The 21,479-nt window shown below is 54.0% G+C and overlaps 1 protein-coding gene across 1 annotated transcript; it reads right to left on the reverse strand.

Moving 5' to 3' along the window:
- Positions 1–3,614: 3,614 nt before the first annotated feature.
- On the reverse strand, positions 3,615–21,178 carry Gga1 (golgi associated, gamma adaptin ear containing, ARF binding protein 1). Its single transcript, XM_050165728.1, has 17 exons — positions 20,745–21,178; positions 17,780–17,864; positions 16,359–16,434; positions 15,297–15,395; positions 14,391–14,514; positions 12,584–12,684; positions 11,926–12,006; positions 9,545–9,682; positions 9,386–9,467; positions 8,725–8,832; positions 7,897–8,049; positions 6,766–6,830; positions 6,192–6,364; positions 5,651–5,844; positions 4,865–5,034; positions 4,558–4,668; positions 3,615–4,465 (listed from the first exon to the last, which is right to left on the reverse strand). The coding sequence occupies exons 1-17, from the start codon at positions 20,785–20,787 to the stop codon at positions 4,355–4,357; spliced, it is 1,914 nt and encodes a 637-aa protein (XP_050021685.1). The 5' UTR covers positions 20,788–21,178; the 3' UTR covers positions 3,615–4,354.
- Between the last annotated feature and the right edge of the window lie 301 nt (positions 21,179–21,479).

Consider the following 21,479-nt stretch of genomic DNA (forward strand, 5'->3'; position numbering starts at 1 on the left):
TCGAACTCACAGAGATTCACCTGCCTCTGTCTCCCGAGTGCTGGAATTAAAGGCACGTGCTATCACCCCCTGGCTCAGTGTTTTGGTTTTGTGGTTTTTGTACTAGGGATCAAACCCAAGGCTTTGTGCTGCTTGGCAAGGGCTCCACCACCAAGTCCCAGCCTCAGATCTCTTTTTACTTAAAAAAAATTTTTTTAAATTTATTTTTGTTTTGTTTTTCAAGTCAGGGTTTCTCTTTTATAGCCCTGGCTGTTCCAGAACTCTTCTGTAGACCAGGTTGACCTCAAACGCTCAGAGATATACCTGCCTCTACCTCCTGAGTGCTGGGGTTAAAGGCATGTGCCACCATTGCCCAGCAAATTAAAATAAAATAAAATTTCATTTTATGTGTACAGGTGTTTATCCTGCATGTATGTCTATGTATCGTGAGTGTGCAGTCCCTTTGGAGGCCAGAAAAGGGTGTTGGATCCCCTGGAACTGGAATTACAGATCATTGTGAGCCACCATGTGGATGCTGGGAATCGAACCTGGTTCTCTGGAAGAACCTCAGCGCCCTTAACCACATTTTTAAATTTAGTGTCTGCATGTGTGCACATGTGCATACATTACTCTCATGGGGAGGTCAGAGGTCACTTCTTCCACCATGTTGGTGCTAGGGGTCGAGCTTGGGTCCTCATGCTTCATGGCGGGTACCTTTACCCACGGAGCCACTTTGTCAGCCCTTCTTTTTATTTTGGGAGAAAGTCTTGCTAAGCTGCCCAGTTGGTCTTGAACTTGCAATGCTCTTATCTCCCCATTAGTCGGTATTACAGGTATAGGCTGACAGGAGCCACTGAAAAGGACCACAGACTTCAGAATGGTACAGAAGAAGTACTTCCAAGGTCACCAGCTAACCCCTCCCTAAACTATAGGCCTGTTGACTCAAGTGGAGAGCCACGCAGCAGCAGCGTGGTCTTGTCCAGCTCACGGCTGAGCCCTCTGGGGCTCAGTAGCTCAGCAGTATGGTGTCATGACTGACTTGGAGGATACCAGATCAGTGATTCCCTGCATCCCCAAAGAACAGCCATGGGACTCGGGGGGGGGGGGGGTATGTCTCTCAGCAGCACACTAACCGAACGGATAAGGCAGCTCACCCCTCAGCCACAAACAGCACAAGCTTAATAGGATTACAAGAATTAAGCATGTAAAATTCTCAGAAAAGTGCCTGGCACTACCTGCTGTTAGTCATTACTCAACCCCCGAAAGTCAGGAGGGACAAGAGCCTTGGCCATCCCTGCCTCAGTCGCTCTTGAAACATGTCCAGCTGCCTTAAGATAGCAGAGCTCATCCTCCCCTAAGGATGCTGTCTTTGCCTCCGTTTGGCAGCCATGCAGACCCAGGCTCTTCGAGCAGATGTGCACACCAGTTGGCTGTGTGGTGGAGGCCGGGTCAGAGGACAGACCTCAGGCCTAGGAGCCATAGCCTTTCTGCTGCACACATGGCCTTGTCTGGAAACTCCCTCAGGCCTTCGCTCCTGCCTTCAGTGTGGCCACTGAAGGACCAACCAGCCTCCACACACATTTGCCTGCCATCCCTGCGACAGTCTGGCTGGCATCTGCTAGTGAGACTACTTGAGCGGATGTGGTCAGGGTAGCCAGTAGGCAGGGTGGGGTGGAGGCTGTTGGCTTCATCCTACCAGCTGAGGCACTTTGCCACATGGCTAGATTGTGGCAATACTAGAAAGCCTCCAAGTAGAGGCTTCTGCCCACAGCAGCCAGCACAGGTGCATTTCCTGGGGCACTGATAACGCCCTTGCCCACTCCCACTTCCACAGGTCCAAAAGCCTTTCCAGGAACCTTGGGGTGGGGCTGAGGCAGGACTCCACCTGCCACTGCTAGCCCTGAAGCAATGTGTGCTCTTGGCCGCAGCTGGGAGCAAAGTAGAGCAGGTGACAAAGCTGGAGAGCAGGTCCAGGTGGCTGGAAAATCTGCAGTCTTGATGACCACCTCCTCCTCTGCTGGTCCAGTCTCAGAGGACAGTTCTGAGGACTCAAGGCAGGGGGGAGGGGAGGCTGCAGGCAGCAGGCCCAGCAGCATGCCAGGGTAGATGGCTCCTCCACCTGCCCTGGGAGTAGAGGCCACAGAGGGTGCCCTAGGGCAGCAGAAGCCTCTCCATCACTCTTGGCTTCTGCTAAAAGATAAGCAGCCTGCACTGTGGTTACTAAAGAATTAACTGCTGGCTCTGGCTAGTGTCCCATAAGTGGAAGTGTGGCTTTGAGGTCTGGGAAGTCCCGCTGGCTTGGTGTGGTGATGGAGTTCATCTTTTAAGAGACAGAGGAGATGCTTCCCAGGGTCCCCATGCTAAGACAGATGCAGACCTCCAGGGGTGCCCCTTGTCCCCCACTCGCTGAGAGTGCCATACTGGGCTCCAGTCTCTCTAGTTCCTACCAGATTTTGATAGGCCATATCAGGCATGGGACTGCTCAAGAGCTGTGCACCAGACAACTAGGCCAAGGTCAGAGGTAGCGTGGGGCCAGGAAATGAAGGGATACCCCTATGACAGCCTGGGCTCTTGGGCCTACAGATCCCTCGAAGGGGCCTCTACCTTGTGACCCTTTTGCACAAGGAACCTAGAAGGGAGAACAAGCCAGTGAGTGACTTTGGAACCAGCATGCCAATTCCCGGTCCTATGACCTCATGCTAACCCTCACCCATCCAGGGTCATCTAACAAGATTATAATGGACACGACTCTGAGGCCCTTTGCAGAAAGGACAGGTACTAGGACAGGCCATCAGCTGAGTCACGCACTGGAGTCTGGTCGGAAGAGGCTCAGAGGGGCTGTTGCCTCCTGTCATTTTGCTGTACGGTCCGCCCCAGACGCCTTTACTGGGTATGTGCAGCGTGGGCCTGCCAGGAGTTCCTCCCGTGGGACTCGGGGAGCTGTGTCACATGCAGAAGGTCTTCATAGGATCCAAGGGAAGGGTTTTAGTAGCCAACTTCAGATTAGGAACTGGCAGATGAGACAAAGCGAAAGTGTTTTCTCACGTGTGGGACTTCCTGGAGTCTGCAACAATCAGCTGCTCACAGGAGAGTGGGCTGCCTGCACCATGCAGGGGCTCTCTTCCTGCAGTTTCTGGGGCTCCTCACCGCACCCCACTGGCAGATTCTCTTAGTCTTGTGGCTTCAGCACCCTGCTTGGGTACAGCCCTTTATCACGCCAGCCAGGAGAGGTGAGGATAGCAGGGAGTGGGTGTAGTGTGGGGCTCCTGGATTAGGCCGAACGCATCTGTTGATGGGGTCCTGCTTCCCAGAGCAGCACCTGGGGCTGCAAGAGTCTAGCAAGAGAATCTGCAGCAGGAGGAAGTGAGCAGCAAGGGCTTCCCTGCAGCTTCTGCAGCAGCTGAACCTCCTAGTGGCCTCCTCATTTCCAGCCGGGACGGCTCTGGGTCACCACAGACCAAAGCTTCCTGAGCGACTAGGCAACCACATGTCCCCAGCAGGGCCTCTTCTGGGGCAGAGCTAAGGGGCTAGGATGGGTGGGAGATGGGGACAAGACTTTAGGGCAGTCCTTAGGCCCCCAACTCCTGGACCTTCCCTGCCTCCCTCAATCTCACAGGGGTGACAAGAACGGCTACTCCAGGAAAAGTTCATTTTATTCATAAATACTCCCACTGTCACCCATACTGACCCTACTTTTGACCACAGATGGTTGGGCAGAGGTGAGGTGCTCACAGGAGACCCCAGCACTGATAAATGAAGCATGGAACTCTGGGAGCTCCATGGCCTTCCGGGGGCACATGTCCTCTGGCTTTGCTTTTCGTTGCCATTGCCCCATAGGAGGCCCGAGAGCAAAAGGAGGCCTCCAGAGGGACTGGGAGCTGAGTGGAGCTCCTTCAGCTCTGTGACCACAGGGCCATTCCAAAAGAAAAGCAAAGAGCCAAACCACACACCGAGTGCAAACAGCTAGGGCATGGGCAACACCCCCAGTCACTGGGTTCCCACAGAGGCGGCCTGGGCTGGTCCCAGCTCCAGCATGGCCTCCAAGTTATGGCTGGGCCTTTCCATAAGGCATAAAAGACAGGTGGGAAAGACCCCACCTCAGGCTGGGGTCAGGGCTGGGCCTAATGGCCATGCTTCTTCCCTCACTCCTGAGAGTCTTTCTAGGGCACAGAGGCCCTCCCTGTCCCAGGCTCCCACTGGTGATGGGGGTCCCTGCAGCTATGGCAAGCCCAGGCCCAGCCTCCTGTCGGGTTGGGCTCAGCAGGAGAAGAGGCCTAGGGAGAAGAAAGAGTCACTGGGGGCCACAGGAAGGAGAGAAGCACCAGGCTGAACAGGAATAGGTCCTGCTGCCTCTCCTCTCTCCAGGCCCCCTGTCCTAGAGGCTCCCCCAGGTTTCTGGCGGGGGGAACTGATCCACATCACCCATCTCATTGTAGGTCTGGTCGCCCATGGTGAAGATGAGCTTGTAGCGAAGGCGAACCTTCTCCTGGGCATAAATGGCAGAAGTATAGGGGTTAGAACAGGAAAAAGAGGTCAGTACCACCCTGGGGCACTGCCCTGTCATGGCTGGGCCCTCACCTTCTGGGGGTTAGCAAGGAGCAGGACCTGGGTGATGGCTGAGGGGTGGACGATGGGGTTAAATGCTGGCAGCTCTGTGCCGGAAGGTGGCTGCAGCCTCACCTTCATGATCTGGGGGCAGGAAGTGTACAGCTGGTCAGGCTGCCGCTGCTGAGCAACCAGCTCCCCTGTCAGGGATCTCCCCTCTGGCTTCCCACCGCCCTTCCCCCAGCTCCCCAGTGAGGGAGATCCTGTCCCCCACCATGCTCAGCCATCTGGCTGCCCATCAAGTCTCAGGTCACCCTGCCTGCCTGTTCTGCCCTGTCACCTTAGGGACAGCTGACTGGAAAACAATGTTGCGGATGGGCTGGGGAGCGGTGCTCAGCATGGAGACCACCACCACCAGCACGTCAGAGCGCCCTGGCAGGGGGTCCCGAGCAAAGTGGAAGAGGACGCGGAAGCCATGCTGGTCATAAACGGTCACTGGCAAGATGCTGCCTGTTGGGAGAAAGGTTGGAGAGTGATGAGTGGGTGGAGCCTATCTGCCCCCACCCAGGGTTTGGCTTCCACTGGAGGTGAAGGCGCACTGGGATCAGACAATGGAGGCAGGATGCCCACCCCGGAGCCAAGTCAAGTCACAGCAAGGTTCCCTCCCAGGCTGGGGTCAAGAGCTCCTGTCACAGTCTGGGTCATACACTCTTTGGGCTCCAGGTCAGTTCTACTGGTAAGGAGGATAGAGAAGGTGTGATGCCCTTGGTCACAACTTCTGAGAATGTCAAGGCAACCTGGCTAGTTGTCAACTCAGGCCAAGTGTCAGCCAGTGTTACCACCTGCTCCTGGGTGAGAAATGCCTGGGGCTTAGGCCTGGATGTTCCTTTGAGGTTCCGTTTTATAATCTTATAGGAACCTTCTAGTTCTGGCCCCTGCCTTCTCTAGGAAGGAAGGGTCAGGGTTCAACTCTAAGGAGTCCCCTCCTCTGTGACCCAGAGATTAGAAAGTAGCCTTGCATCACTCTAGGAAGGGGAGGCCTAGTACTCCACGGAGTCAGCAGTGGCAAGCCCTGGGCACAAGAGCTGACCTAGCCCGGCCCTCCCGCCCCACCTATCCCACTCACTGGGTTTGATGGACTCCAGGGGCACAGTGATGTTGGCTAAAGAGAGCTCGGTGGGTGCTGGCTGTGGTGGAGGCCCAGGGGGCTCCGGGGATGTGTTGTGGAGAAGGCTGGTGGTTCCTAGACTGGGCGAGCTGCAGTTGCTCTTACTCTGCAGGTCACGGAGGGTGAGCCGGGGGGCTGGCTGCTGCTTCTCCCTTGATGGGAACAGTGCATTAGCGAGTGACTTTCTGGTGCTCTTGGTAGGGGCCCTGGGGACCGAGCTGCAGCTCTGTGGCTGCAGGTCAGTGTCTCTCGCCTTGGGCGTCCTCACCTGCAGTGAGAGTACCTTTGCCTCCCCATCCTCTCATGCTGACCGACCCCCCTTTTATCTTTCTCTAGGGGGCATGTTGGCGGGCACAGTGCCCCATTCTCATCAACTCTGTGGCATGAAACCCTTGTCACAGTGGGTGATCCAACATGCTGGGATCCCAGGAACTAGGGTGATGGAGGATTTCCTGCTGGCTTGTGGAGAAAGGGAGGGCACTGGCAATAGCAGCCTCACCACCGCACTTGCTGGGCTTCTGGGGGCAGTGCCTGTTGCAGGAGGGTTTTCCCCAAGAGGTCCAGGTCATCCAAGCCGCTGCTTGTTGGTGGGGGTGCCTGTGCCGGAGGTCGGCAGTCCATGCTGGGGGCCTGGGCTGGAGGAGGAACTGAGGGCTCCACGCCATCTGATGACTGGGGGAGGAGACAGGGTAAGACCCTCTCAAGTGTCTCATTTACCACCTGGGTCCTGATGCCCTCCCCTCCCTGCAGGTGACAGTTGAGAAAGCTGCAGCAGACCACTGGGCTTGGCTGGAGCTCCACCCTGTATGACCCAGAGTCACCTTTAAAGGGAAGAAGAGCCCCCGGCTTAATCTTGAAGGCTGGGCTGTGGTCTTTTCAGGGACCAGAGACTGAGGCCTAGGCACCTCTACTGGAGGTTAGAAGAGACTGCTAGGCTCTTCCCTAGGGTGGAACTTCCCTGCCCCAGGGAGCCTTGCCTGGTACCCACCTGGCTGTTTGTCACCCCTCAGGCTACTGGCTCCAGCCTCTACCCCTGGGTGTCTCATAGGCTGAGCCAGCTTCAGCATTCTTACCTGGAAGCTGTTCCATCCCACACTATCTGAGCTGGGGCCTGAAGGTGGAGTGGGGTCACTTAGGCCTGCAGAGAAAGCAAGACAGGAGGTTGGACTGGCGAGCTAAAGACTAACAATGTCTGATCCCTCCCTTTCTTAGAGGCTCAGGAGTAAAACCCACGCTTTCAGAGGGAACTAGTGGCAGAGCAAAAATAGAAACCATTGTCCCAACAGCCATCTTGCAGCCCACACTTGCTTCCTCTCTTCCTGGCAAGGCCTCACAGAAGCCAGCTTATGGGCAGAAGTTGGAACTTTAACCTCTGTCCCTCAGCAGCCAGGAGCGGGAGCTGAGGTAGTGAGGAGGGCAAGAGTCTCTGAGCTCACAGGTCCAGGAGACCATCTATGGGCAAGTGCGATCCTGGGAGAGCCCATGTCCACTGCTACCCTGGGAGAGCCCGTGTCCATTGCTATCCTGGGAGAGTCCATGTCCACCGCTACCCTGGGAGAGCCCATGTCCATGTGGGCAATGGCACGGCAGATCAGGTAGACTGAAGTCTCTGGCATAGGTCAACAAGGCCAATTAACTGGTGCTGGAGGCCCTGGGGACTATCCCTCGACTGGCAGGAAAGCCAGCATGAGCCCTGTCTATCCTGAACACCTCAGCCATGCTTGCCCTGTATTTGACTTAGAAAAGATTAGAAGCGCTGTTTTTAGCAAACCATCTCCAGCAACTGGCAGGTCTTCCCTGTGGCATTCCTTTAAGACCACAGAGAAGGATTTGTGGTGGCAGAGGCAGACAGATCTCTGAGTTGGAGGCCAGCCTGGTCTGCAGAGTGAGTTCTAGGACAGCCAGGGCTACACAGAAACTGTGTCTCAAACTGTGTCCTTCCTGTCTGGAGAACCTGCTGATCCTTCCCCAGGACAGCTTCACTCAGAAATCACCCTCCTCTGCCAGGCAGCCAGAGCTGGCCAGCCTTGCCTTCTGCCAGGCTGACCTTGTTCTTAGTCTCCGTGAGCCTCGGCTTTACCCCGTACAGGGAAGGCACGTTGATTGCCCCATGGCCTCCACCAGCTTCCCAGTGGAGAGCAGAGCTGGCACCCACAGGCTGCTCCTGCCACGGCCCTCTTCCCCTGTACTGCCCTCTTCCTTACCCAGAGACATGAGTTCATCATCAAGCAGGGACACTGAGGCACTGGGCTGCTCTGGACTGCTCTGGTTGCCAGGGTGGGTGGGCGTGGCTGGGTATGTGGTGCCCGAGGGAGGGAGGTCCAGGCCTGAGAGGTCCAGCAGGGCTGAGGTGCTCCCTGAGTGGAAAGGAGAGCCGGGCAAGTCCTGGGGACCACTCAGCACAGCAGGAGTGGGGACAGCTGTCTTCATTCTCTACTCCTTACACAGGCCTCCTGGGCCCTTGTGGCCACTCCAGCCCCGTTCAAATGGCCTGCCAAGCCCTTTCTTTAGCAGATGGCACTTGTGTTTAGAATGCAATCAGCTGGGCTGAAGGTCAGGGATGTGCCCCAAATGTGGCATCAGCATGAATGCAGTGATACCAACTGAGGCACACACAGCCTTAGATCGCTGCTGCTCTCATACCCGAAGGCTCCACTCATGCTTGACTGCCTCTGGAAGGTCCTCCCACCCTCCAAGGGCCACTCACCACTAGTATCTCCTGTGCCCCACCCTCATATACCACGCTGCCATTTTCTGAGTGGTCTGCATGTCTATGTCTAAAGCTCTTTCCTTTTCTACAATCAGGCCTAGGGTATGATTCAGCCCCACACAGCTGGCACCGGATATATCAAAGAAAACCTTCCTTCTGCTCCATGACAACTTTGGGCTTCCTTCCCCAACAGCTTTAGGCTTGCCACAGAATGCCTCAGCTCCCTTCCTGGCACCTTCACGGTCTTAAGGGGCCAGAGTCACACTGAAGGTCATACCACCCTGCACTCTGGGCCCCCGCAGCACTCCTCCTATTTTCTCACCAGGAATGGAGCTGGCTGTGGCATCGCCATTGACCTCCTCTCCCCTGACCAGCTGCTTGTACAGGTTGATCACCTGGGTGAGATTGTCGTTAGCCTGCAGGATCTCAGCTGGAATAGGAATGGAGGGGAGAGGTCAGGCTGGGGAAGTGGTGGGGCCTCTGGAGAAGCAAGAGGAGCCTCCCACACCCCCCCCCAAAGGGTATGTGAGGGGGAAGAGTCATGCAATCCATTGCGTCTATGGGGTCCAGAGAGCAGAGCTGGTGTTGAGACTTGTAGGTGGAAATGTACCCAGAATATGGAGGGGACAGTCAGGCAGGGAGGAGAGTGAGACAGCAAGGTAACAGAAGGCCTGAGAGGCTGAGGGGGGATGAGCTGCCACACTGGTGCTCTGAGACCCGAGCTAGCCATTTTGTTTGTTGAACCCCAGCTGGGAAATGGGGAGAGCTCCCCCTCCTGGGCAGGAGATGAGATGCCTGCTCAGGACCTTGTTCATGGAGTCCGCTAGAGCAGTCTCTGCTGTCTGCGGCCTTTTCAAGTCAGTCCTAGAGAAAGGGGGCCCCCTCGTGGTGGCTCTTTCCAACTGCGGGTGTCTAGCAGGGCCTGAAGTGGGAGGAGGTAAAGGGACAGGGCTGGATTTGCTCTCAGTGACCTGGGGACTCACCTAAGGCCTCATCATTGTCTTCTGTGTCACTGGCCAATCGGAAGAGTGTGGGCCGCATGCGCTCACAGCGCTGATACAGTTCCTGGGGGAACAGGGTGAGTGGATGAGGGCACTCAGGGGGCTCGGGAGCAGGTTGGGAGGGGGCTGGAGCAGGCCCACCTTCATGAGGTCCTCACTGCTGCTGGATGCGGCACCCTGGCTGTGGCTCATCACCATCTCAGTCAGCAGCTTCACGTTGTTGTTGACCTCCTCGATGGCATTCACCCGCTTTGAGATCTTCTCCATCCGCTTCTGGTCCTGTGGAGCAGCAAATGGTCAGAGGCCGTTTCAGGCCTGCCACTGGCCCTGGAGATGGGACGGGAGTGTGGGAGAGCTGCATGGGCAGGATTTCAGCTCTGTGTGGCCAAGTCCTGCTAAGACCTGTCCAAGAAGCAGTCTACCACTATTGTGCCACTTCCTACTCTTCTGCCAGAGTCTCCAATCCAGGAGTGGCCCTAGATCACCTCAACAGTTGCCAGACTCATGCCTGTGGTCCTGGGCTGTTCTTGCCCTCCCTATGTCTGTCTCTTGAAGACCACGTTCCCACACTTGACAGTGAAAGCAAAGGGTCCTTGGTCAGCACTCACAACCTAGAAACAAGTACGGTGTCCTTCCTTGTGTCTGTAGGTGCCTGGCAAGTGCGGAGGACACACAGCCTTTAAAGGCAGCTGTAGGAGGCCACCTCACTCTCTCCAGCTCATCTACGTCTCTCCGTTGCAGGTGGAGAGTACATTCAGGGTGGTCTCACATGGCCTGCCCCTTTATCACAACCTGAACATAAGCCATCCAGGCCTGTGACACCCTCTCCTACTGCAGGGGGCCAAAGAGTAGCCCCTGACAGTCAATCTGGGGCCCAGGCTTAGCCTGACTAACTTGCATGACTAGATCTTGCCTCTGAGGAAGAGTGAACTAGCAATTTCTGTGAGGAACACACTTTTAAAACACCTGGAAAATTTCTATGCTGCTATCATTAGTGATCTGGGAGACCTGAGGTAGAAGTCTGCATTTTCTTTTTTGTTTTTGTTTTTTGAGACAGGGTTTTTCTGTGTAACAGTCCTAGAACTCACTCTGTACACCAGGCTGGCCCCAAACTCACAGAGATCTGCCTGCCTCTGCCTCCTGAGTGCTGGGATTAAAGGCCTGTGCTACTATGCCTGGCTTGAAATCTACATTTTCATAGAAAAAAATCACCTGATGATCTAGATACACAGGGCTGCAGGTGAGTAGTCATCTTAGGTACATGATGGGCTGTCTCTGCCTCAGAGGTGCCTTGAGGCCTAGAGCCTTTATTTCCCAGCTGCCAATCTTTAGCCTAGAGAGCTGTGTTACATTTGGCCTCTTCTGTTTGTGCTACTAAGTGCTAATCTGAAATCTTTAGTTTGGTTTGTGACAAAGTTTCATTCTGTAGATCAGGCTAGCCTGGAATTCAAGTCAAGGCTATCTTCTTGTCTTGACCTTCCCAGTGTTGGGACTAGAGGTGTGAGTCACCTTGACCATCCTGAATACTTTTTAAATTTTTTGTTTCTGTTTTGAGAGTCTTGTCTCTCTCTATGTAGCCCTGATTGTCTTGGAACTATATAGACCTTGAACTCACAGAAATCCACCTGCCTCTGCCCCCCCCCAGTGCTAGGATTAAAGGTGTGCACCAGTACACCCAGTCTTGAACATCTTTTTGGATGATCTGGCCTTATTAAGTTTCAGTGTACACTTCCAAAATATATAATTTACACATTAATCATATTAACATCTGTGTTTTGCTCTGTGTATGCACATCTATATATATACATACATATTTACATATATATTTAATAAATACTTTATGATTCAATTTGTTTGGGGGTATATGCTGAGGATGGACACCAGGACCTCATCCAAGTCAGAAAGGAATTCTACTACTAAGCTATAGGCCCAATATGTCCCCAAAGTACTTCTTCAAATGTGTGCATTTACTTACTTATGTGTGTATATGTGGGAGTACATGTGCCCTAGTGTGCACGTGGAAGTAAGGATAACTTGTGGGAGTTGCTTCTTTCTTTGCACCATGTGTATCCTCAGGTATCCAGCTCAGGTTGACGCCAGATGCCTATATCTACTGTGCCATCTTGCATGCTCTCAAATTACTTTTTCTTTTCTTTTCTTTTTTTTTTTTTTTTTTTCTGAGACAGGGTCTTGCTACATGGCCCAGATTAGCCTCAACCTCATGATCCTCCTGCCTCAGCCTCTGAGTTCCAGGACTATATACAGGTGCATGCCACCAATTCTTGGCCTCATTACTAACAAATACTAGCCCCCAGGAGCTCATGCATAGCAGGTTCACTTAGACTACTGGGCAGTTCTTCTCATTAAACATCAGCCTCTTAGCACCTGATGGTTCTTTGCTGTGGCAACTGTCCTGCTGGGCCACTATTGGGCCTCATATGTACACATACACAGCTCCTCCTGCTTGGTGACCGAGCTCCACACCCATCCCTTCTTCCCTGGTACCCCAGGCCAGCCATCACCTCCTGCACCATCTCCTTAATAAGCTTGTTGGCAGCCCGGAGATCCTCAGGGTGTGAGCTCTTCAGCAGGCGAGCCAGCATCTGCAGAGACAAACAAGTGACTGAGGGCAGTACCAGGCCAGAATCTACAACCCCAACCCGACCCTTCAGTGACTGTATGTGGGACCTGGGCAAGATACTAAAGCTCTGGGTAAAATGGTGAAAAGCGATTGACATCTGATGGGTGTCCGTGCAGATAAGTGAGATACTGCACACATTCCTCACAGAGCACTGAAGAATGTCCTCAGCACACAGCCCTCCCTAGAGCACTGTGGCTTTGGAAATCTCCAGGCGGACACACCAGAAACCACAGTGGTAGCCTTGGGGGCTGGGTAGGGAAGGGCTGAAATCCTTATTTCAACAGCTCCCCTCCAAACAAATGCTTCTTTAGCTAAAAGCTAGTCAACTGGTATAGAAAGACAGAAAGCATTGCAGCTCCTCAACCAACCCTGGATCATAAACTGTGCTTACTGAATGCAGATGCTTGCATGGGTCAGTGTATTCAGCAGGCACTAAGCGCTGCTTCCTCCCACAGTCACCTCCACGGGGATCACATTTGGCATGAGCCTCTACTCTAGGGGGCAGAAGCCTTGACACGCAGGCTGCCACTCTGCCTTACCTTGGACTTCTCCTCATCTTCAAAGATCACATTCTTGGGCCGTGGAGGGGGAATGGGAAAGATGGCATCCTCTGGAAGCTTGGGGTCAGACTTCACAATGCCTGGGGAAGACAGGGTTAGGAAGGCTGTCAGTAAGTGTCAGGACCAGGGGTGGTAGGAGGGGGATATGAGAATAGAGTGGCTAGGTCAAAGGTGTAACAAAGGGAGTCTGAGTCACGGCACCAAATGTAAGCATTACAGCTTGCATGGAAAGGTATCCTGGCAGCCAGGAGCCAAGGAATATTACAAAGTCACATGGAACAACAAACCTCACACAAGAGATTTACTGGAAGGGAAAGAACCAGGTGGGTGGCTGCCTCTGCTCAGGTGAGAAACAGCAGCAAACTGAACAGGAATCAGGACTTATATAGAGTTTCTTGGGAAGCAGGTGGAACTTTGCAGGGTGGAGCTTTCCAGGGTGGAGATTGGTGGGGTTTAGTGTTCAGAGATTAGGCTTTTTACTCTGTAGGGTGGGGACAGGGTCCAGTAGTGAGGGCAGTTAGAGGTCCTTGGGGGAGGGGCCTGGCCATTCGTGGCTCCAGGGGCTTACAGAAGGGAGATTAATCTTTCATTGGCTTACCGGCTCTGGACTTTAATAGACAGGACTACCTTTCTTAAACTTTTATTTTATTTTTGGTTTTCTTTTTTTTAATAAAGTTTTTTTTAGATTTATTTATTTATTTATTATGTATACAACATTCCTTCCATGTATGCTTGCATGCCAGAAGAGTGCACCAGATCTCATTCTAGATGGCTGTGAGCCACCATGTGGTTGCTGGGAATTGAACTCAGGACCTCTGGAAGAGCAGTCAGTGCTCTTAACCTCTGAACCATCTCTCCAGCCCCCCTCATTTTTGGTTTTCTTTTTCAAGACAAGGTTTCTCTGTGTGGCCCTGTAGCCCTCCATGTAACTTGCTCTGTAGACTAGGCTGGCCTTGAACTCAAAGAGGTCCACCTTCCTCTGCCATCAGAGTGCCGGATTAAAGGCATACACCACCAACACTTGGCAATGGGACTACCTCTGACCTGCACAGTGAACTCCATCAGAGATGGTTTGGGTCCAATATATATTAATATATATGTAATTTATACAAATATAATTTAAATAATAGTTCCTTTTTAGTTTTCAAAGATTTATTTTTAATTATGTATGATGTGATCGATGTCTGTGTCTCATGTGGGTATGGGTATGTGGAGTACAAAAGTGTCAACTCCCATAGGGCTGGAGTTACAAGTGCTTGTGAGCCACTTTAGGAGTACAGGAAACTGAACTTGGGTCCTCTGGAAGAGCAGCAAGTGCTCTGAACTGCTGAACCATCTCCCAGCCCTATACATACTTTTTGTGAAAGGCTATCATGTAATCCTTCCAAACTCACTCTGCAGCCAGGGTGGCCTTTGGACCTCAGGTCCTCCTGCCCTCTTCCTAAGTGCTGGGATAACAGATGTGCACCACTGCACCTGGAGTATTTGGTGCTGCAGATGGAAGGCAGAGCTTCATATATGCTAGGCAAGCATTCTACCAGTTGAACTACATCCCTGGCTCCTGGGCACCCATGCTTTAAGGACACCCTCTGAAGGTAAGCTTGACCCCATACCACTTTTTTCATTCAAGTTGGCCTTGGGCATAGCCACAGAGAAGCCCTGCTGGTTGCTGGTTGTGTGTTGGAGACATTAAGGGAAGCCCCGTGACTTTGCTGACAGAGCCCCTGAGACTACAGGTGTGGCATGTTTCTGGTTCCTGATAGCCTGGGGGTGGGGGTATGCTCACCCTGCTTCTTCAGCATCTGGTAGGCTTCTGCAATCTTCACCTCCTCAGGCAGGCTGACTGTCCAGCTGTACAGCAGCTCCAAGATCTTATTTTTCACCTTCTCTGATGTTCGGGAGCCCAAGTACTTCAGAGACATACAAAAGGGGAGCTGAGACCGCTCAGCCCCACTCACTCGAGCCCCAAGCCTCCCACCAACGCCTTCAAATGCCCTGCAACCAGCCTGGTGTAAACTGAGATCAGTTCTTAGCCAAACCACCACTGGCTGTGTCAGCTGTCTGTGACTCAGGTTCCTCATTGTGGGCATGTGGATCTTGAAGGCCCAGAGCAGGAAATCCTGCTCAGAGCACAGAGACCTGAACCTTGTGACTCCAGCAAGGGGCCTGGGGCTCCAGGTGTGGAGGGAAAGCTCATGTGCAGCCATGAGCCCCCCCACACCATTTCCAGCAGCAAACTAGGCCAAGAGACTTTCACTGCACAGTTCTCTACTGGGAGACATGGGGCTGCCCGGCCCACTTGGAGCTCTGTTCAGAGGACGGGCAAGGGGGGTGGGCATCAAATATGCACTCAACCTATGAGAGGATTTCTCAGGCCAAAGGCCAGTAGCCAGGGTGTGGCCCATTTGCTAACATAACTGACTCAGGTTTGTGGCTTCAGATGCTGAGGCTCAAGGAAACCACATCTAGGTGATGGGGACAAAGAGAAATGTCAAACACCTAAGAAACCTGGGCTGGGCACACCCAATGACAGCATGTGTAAGCCCTGGGATTGGCTCTCCTTCTGTACTGAGTGGTTCCTCAGCAGCCAGGCTGTCCTGACTCAGCCAGGTCCCTAACAGGGAAGGCCCCAGGGACTCTTTCTCTGCAGCCTCCATCAGACCCAGCACTTCAAGCCTTGGCTAGGACGCACCTTGGGAGATACGACCTTGATGAGTTCATTCAAGAAGCGGAACTTGCCCACCTCGTCATGAAACCGCTTGCCGCAGCTCTTCATGCATGTTTCCAGAACCTGGGAAGGGAGGAGTCAGGGAGTTCCTGACCTGGTCAGTGCCCAGAGTAAGGGTAGGACCCTGGAGGGCTCAGGTGCAGAGGCTCAGAGGTTTCTGTGCTTGCTCATCACTCCCTAGAGTACGGAGTCAGAAGTCCCCACCGACAAGCTCTGCTCAAGCTGCAGGATGACCACAGGCTCCTCCATGCCGTGGGCCATGTATCACTTGTACATGGCCTTTTTACTGTTTTTCTTCTGAAACAGGGTTTTACTCTGTAGCCCTGGCTGTCCTGGAACTCACTCTGTAGACCAGGCTGGCCTCAAACTCACAGAGATCCACCTGTCTCTGCCTCCCAAGTGCTAGGATTAAATGTGTGTGCCACCACTGCCTGGCTATTTTTCTTCTTTTACAAAACAATTTAGCACTACTCTGGCCTTTCCTAAATCTGTGAAATCACAAGATCCTCGCATACTTGACGAAGAAACCCCAAACAAAAACTAACATGCTGGAACATGTATAGTTACTCAGAGCAATTTTCACCTGGCCTCAGACAAGCTCATTCTAAGGTAGCCGGTATGTGGGCTGTGCAGGGAGTCACAGACAGCAGCCCCCCTCTTTTGTTCCTGGTATAGCTATGAAATCTCAATCCTGAGCCTTGCTCTCACTGAAAGGATGGTATTGCCCAGGGTCTGCAGATCCTGTGTGGCCTGGATGACCCTTGCAGAGAACCCGGAAACTTTACAAACACAGACCCAAAACCATGCATGCTGCGGGCCCTGACTGTATTTAACATGTATCCTGGGGAGGGGTCCACTGGGCAGCTGAAGTGGAGAATCCCTGCCACCACCATTAGAGGCCCAGTTGTGACAGGAGGCTAGCCCAGTGTCTGCTGCTGGGAACCCTGAGGGCCGGCCCAGACCTATATCCTGGATCACCTGGTCACAATTCCCCTAGGCTCATGGAACCCCAGGATCTTTTCTTACCGTCAAGGCCTGGATGGCCTCCCACTCCTGCGGGGACTGGATCTTGTGGGCCAGCAAACGGGTGGCAAGCGGAGGCCTGGATGCAAGGAACAGAGTCGTGACTGACATGGTACCTGATTCACTCAAAGGGACAGTCACATGTCAGTCTGCAGCACTTCAGCCCTCTGCTGTTGGGGATCGTGGGCTACCAGACCCTGAGTTTCAGCCTGCAGCTGCTCTGAGCAGAGACCTTGATGGCAGGGGAGTGGGTTCAGATGAGTCTGCCGCTGAAAGATTCCGAGAGCTGGGGCGTCGCCAGAGCAGTCAAGTGGGCATTCTTGCTTCAAGGATGTCCCCGTAGCCCCATCTATTGTCTGTCTTTGTCTGTGTGTGTGTATGATTTTAAATTCTCAGCCTCATTCCCGTAGCGCGTGGTGACTGGAGCGTGGACCGGACCAGTTTAGTTTTAAACTCTACTGGCCCTGTGAAGCACAAAGGCCCATCTCTCTCCAGATCAAACAGGACCTGGGATGGTGACAGCCAGTGCCAGGCAACCAGTGTAGGCAGGGACCTTTAAGAGGTATAAACTTAGCCTGTTTTGGTTTTAAGAGCTATGACATGGGACTGGAGATGTTGCTTTTTGATGGAGCACCTGCCCAGCATAGGTGAGTGAGACCCTGAGCTCAAATTCATCACCAAAAGCAAAAGCAGCTATGTCCTTGGCCTGCAGAGGGGAAGGGAAGAACAGGTGGCCGCAGCCTGAGTGCTAAGGCCATGCAAGGTGGCTCACAAACACCTCGGCTCCTTGCTTTCCTCAGTGGCAGGAAACCCCAGTAACCCCTACATATGCAATACTGCCAGTGCCAGGCCCAGTGCCAGCTGAGGAGAGCGAGGCTCAGAGTGGTAAATGACCTCCCCAGGACTAATCAGAGGTGGGGCTCATTTGCCCCAATGCCCATGAACCCCAAACCAAGGGCTGCTAGAGAGAGCAGTGCACTGTGACTCTGTCGCTGTGATTCAGCAGCACCAGGGAACCTAGGCATGTCCAATCCAAGCCCTTGGGGCGGTCACATGTGCATTTCTAGTTCTTTCTTACATGAAGGGCCTGCTAGGGACGGTGTAGCCTGCCCTCTGAAAGGCCCCAATAAATCATCAGTCATATTAGGCTTAGATTTGACCAAGCTTAGGACTGCCAGTGTCCTGGTGAGAGTCAAGAGCAAACAGCTTAGCCTTTCTTCATTTATAAAACAGGTCCAGGAAGGCTTCCTCAAGAGGGTGGCACATATGTAGCCTCCAGCAAAAAGCGCCACTGTCCTTGTTAACTGTGACTGCATATAGAATATGAACTGGGTTTCTAGCCTGCCCAAGACCAGGTTCTGGAGTCTGCCTGACAGGGACACAGTGTGCTGTATTGAGTGTGTAAGCCAAGTGGAGCCACTTACCCCTCAAAGTCTTCGTTGAGCTGCTCGCAGAAACCGTTGATGCTGGCCCAGTTCAGCTCCTTGTTCAGGGGATTTGTGGCTCTATCTGCAGGAGCAGAGGGAGCTAGTGAGGCCAGTGGCATTTCTGTCTCCCCTCACTATTCCCTGCAACTGGCATGGGTCAGGAAGGATTTGAGCACATGGGAAAGGCTTCCCTCCACTTCCTGCTGGACAGCCCCAAGCTCGAGCACCAACAGTCCAGTGGAATCAATGGGCAGAAGAACATGTGACTGTCGCTCACTGTGCCTTTCCACCCAGGGGCCCCGTCTTCAGAGACTACATTCAGGCACCACCTTCCATGGTTGTATCCCAGCATGCTGACTTTACCATCTCTGATTCTGTTATCAAGAAAGCATCCTGACTCTCCTGGAATCTGCACTCAGGAGATTTAGGGCTAAGGAAAAAGGTCAGGGTTCTGGTCCTTGAGGAACTGTAGAGCTGGGGAGTGCACCAAGACAAGCCAGGCTCTCAAGAAAAGGAGAGTGGCCAAGAAACCATAGAAACCCAGGGTAAGAGACTTGGGTCAGCCTTGGGTCAGGGCAACTGCCAAGAGGAGGTAACAATTCAGCTAAGTCTGGAAGGAGCCAACCAGGCTGAGGGCTCATCTGCCCAGTTAAGGGTACGGACATGGGAAAGACTGTACCCTGGACCTCATGCCTTGGTCTGCCAGACCTTGTCCCTGGGGAGTGGCTCAGGAACACCTCGTTTGATGATCCTCTCTAGTCCTTCGCTTCTGCCCAGGGTGGCAGCGGCTATGTCCCTGACTGTTCTTTACTGTGGGCCCAAGTGGACTATTCTACAGTGTTACTGTGCACTCCTGCCAGTGTGTGAGAGAATGAATGGACGTATGAGGGATCAGTGGCAGGTAGGGCGAGGCTGGGAAAGTCAGAGTGCAGGAACAAGGAATAGCAATGAAGAGCGGGGTCAGTAATACCAGATAACCCCCTTCTCGAGCACCCAACACTGGCTGGGTGAAGATCCCTGAACTCCCACTGTCCCACCTGTAGAACACAGGTTGGATGACAAATGCTTCATCCCCAGACACTTCTGCTCAAGCTGGTGGTGCAGAGGGTCACAGTCCAAGAGCTGGGGCTGTGAATGATCTGCAGACAGGAGGAGGCCAGGGCCCAGTATGTGGCACTTGCCCAGCTGGGGACCTAGACACTTGAGTGCCTGGCAGCCAATCACCTGATCCATATTTATTTTTAAAAAATACAGTGGTGGACAAAAGCCCTGCTCTCCTGAAGCTCACTGGCCTAAACAAAGCAGCGCTGACTACTCAGATTAGTGATCACACAAGGGCTATAAAGAAAGGCAGGGCAGGCAGAAAGGATGGAAGGTACTGGGATAGGATGTTCTCTCCTAGGCGCTCAGAGGCAATACGGCTGGGCAGAGGATGGAAGAAGCATTATCTTGGTACAAATCTATCCCCTTTGTGGGGGCCCTACCTAGTCCTTGAGAGGAACAGAAGTCATAGTGAGCCTCCAGCGACACCAGGAACACCCCCTGCTTCTTTGGCGAAGGCTGCACATTTACTCCCAGTCCCCCACAATGGCCAAGGACTGAACAATGGAAAGAGACTCCAGTCTGAAGTCAGGGAGACTATACAGGCTACTGGCCTCTCAATGACAGCTGGGAAAAGGGCTAAACAGGAAGTCCTTCGAAGTGTCAAAGGCACGTGAGCTCCAGCCAGGGTGGAGCGAGTCAATCTGAAGTCAGGAGGCAGGGACGAGAAAAATCTGAGTGCCCAGACCAGCGTCTCCCCAGCATTCAGCAAACTGACTATCTTGGCGCTGGAGACAGCCCCCCTCCCCTTCCCCCGGCCTCCACCTGGGGGAGCATCTCCCTGGCAGGTGGCAGGGGAGTACTTGAGGAGCAGAGAGGTGTTTCACAACTGGGAGTGACTCTTCTGACTGTGAAAACATCTATGGTCCTCCCTAGAAGCTACCCTTGACCTCTGACCTCCTGAGACTTGTGCAGTAGTGGCCTCTTAAGTTTTCTTCCAGCCCCATCCCTCCCCACTGGCAGGCTGACTCTCCTACATTCCCCTAGACGGTGTGGTTTGGAATCAACCTCCCGGTCCAACTCTGTTCAAGACTGGCTTCAAAGGTGCTGGCCCTGACTTCCCACAATAACCTGCACAGATCTGTGTGTGCCTGACGCCAAGAGGTTCAGCTGAGGACAGCCCCATTCAGAAAGGCCACGGGAGAGACCTGTCACTAGATGGATCAGAAGAGGCGGCCTGCAGCTCCCAGGGGCAGAGTCTAGGAATGGGGGTTGCAAAGCCAAGGATCTTCAGCAGGATGGGACAGGGAGAGCAGAGGGAGGGGCTGGGGGCTTGGAAGCCAGAGCTGTAGGAAGCTGTTTCTGAGGAGACAGGAAATAAGGGCCCAGAGGCCTTGGGAGGAAGCTCAGGAGGGGCTAGGGAAGCAATCTGGGATGTAGAGTGAGACTGGGCTGGGTGCATTGACAGAGGACTTTATGGAGTCTGAGACGGGACCCTTCGAAGCTCAAGCACTGGGAGTTTCTCCCAGCATGGCCAGAGCTGGATCAGTTGGCCAAGAGTCCACCCCTTCTGGACCGGGGAATGAGCAGATCTGAGAAGAGCTGCGGGCAGAGTGAAGACTCAGGCCCTGAGCTGGGGGGGAACCCCTCAAAGGGGACTGCTCTTCAGTGCAGCAGTTAGGGCCTTCAGGGTTTCGGGGTGCTCTTGGCAACTGGGTCACCGGGTGGGTGGGCGGCGCCCGCTCACAGCCAGGCTGCGCAGCTGCCAGGGTCCGAGCGGCGGACTGGGGCGCCGCCCCTCCCGGGTCGGGGGCGGGGCGTGAGGAGGGGGCGCGCGGACCCCGCCCCCGTCGGGAAAGGGGCCAACCTCGCGCCCCCGGTTCCGGTTCCGGTCCGGCCCGCGCCCCTCCCGGACACTCACTGATTCGCGCCTCCAGAGTCTCCGGCTCCATCGCGGGCTCCATCCGCCACGGGCCCCCGCCTCGGCACCGCCCCCCGCCCCCCGCCGCTCTCGCGGGAACTCGTCGGCTCCGCCCTCGGCCAGTTAAAGGGGCCGCGTCCGCCTGGAGAAGTCGGAACGGGGCGCTGGAGCTCTGGGCACCATCGAGACGCAGGCGCTCTAGCCCAGAGCGTCAGCTCCTTGCCAACCCCTCCCCTTGGCGGCTGGCTGCTTCGCGGGTGGGACCCGCCGGCGGTCTCACAGCTCCAGGCGTTCAGGCGGGAAAGGAAGCGGAGAGCCTGGGGGTTGCGGGCGGCACCATAGAAACACCACGGGACGCTCTAAGTCGGTCAGCGTCACGCAGATACTCGTGACCGCTTCCGGAACAACGCTCCGGGGCCATGTTTCTGATGGGCTCTGAAGTCACTTCCGGAATTCTCGGGGGTACTTCCGCTTAAGTGGGACAGTGGAGATGGCCCTTAAAAGGGCGACTGGACACAGTGGTCCCAGCGAAAATGATCAAGTTGAGCTAACGTTTGTTTAGCGCTTAGTGCTTCAGGCATGGGTCTAAACATTTTTTTCCCCTTTGAGACAAGGTTTCACTATGTTGTCCTGGAACTCGCTCTGTAGACCAGGCCTTCATGGAACTCATGAGATCTGTCTGCCTCAGCCGCCCAAGTGCTAAGATTAAAGGAGCGCTCCACTACTTCCAGCAAG

This window comes from Alexandromys fortis, unplaced genomic scaffold, assembly GCF_014885135.2.
Source record: "Alexandromys fortis isolate MF-2015 unplaced genomic scaffold, M_Fortis_MF-2015_v1.1 scaffold_157, whole genome shotgun sequence".
NCBI lineage: Eukaryota > Metazoa > Chordata > Mammalia > Rodentia > Cricetidae > Alexandromys > Alexandromys fortis.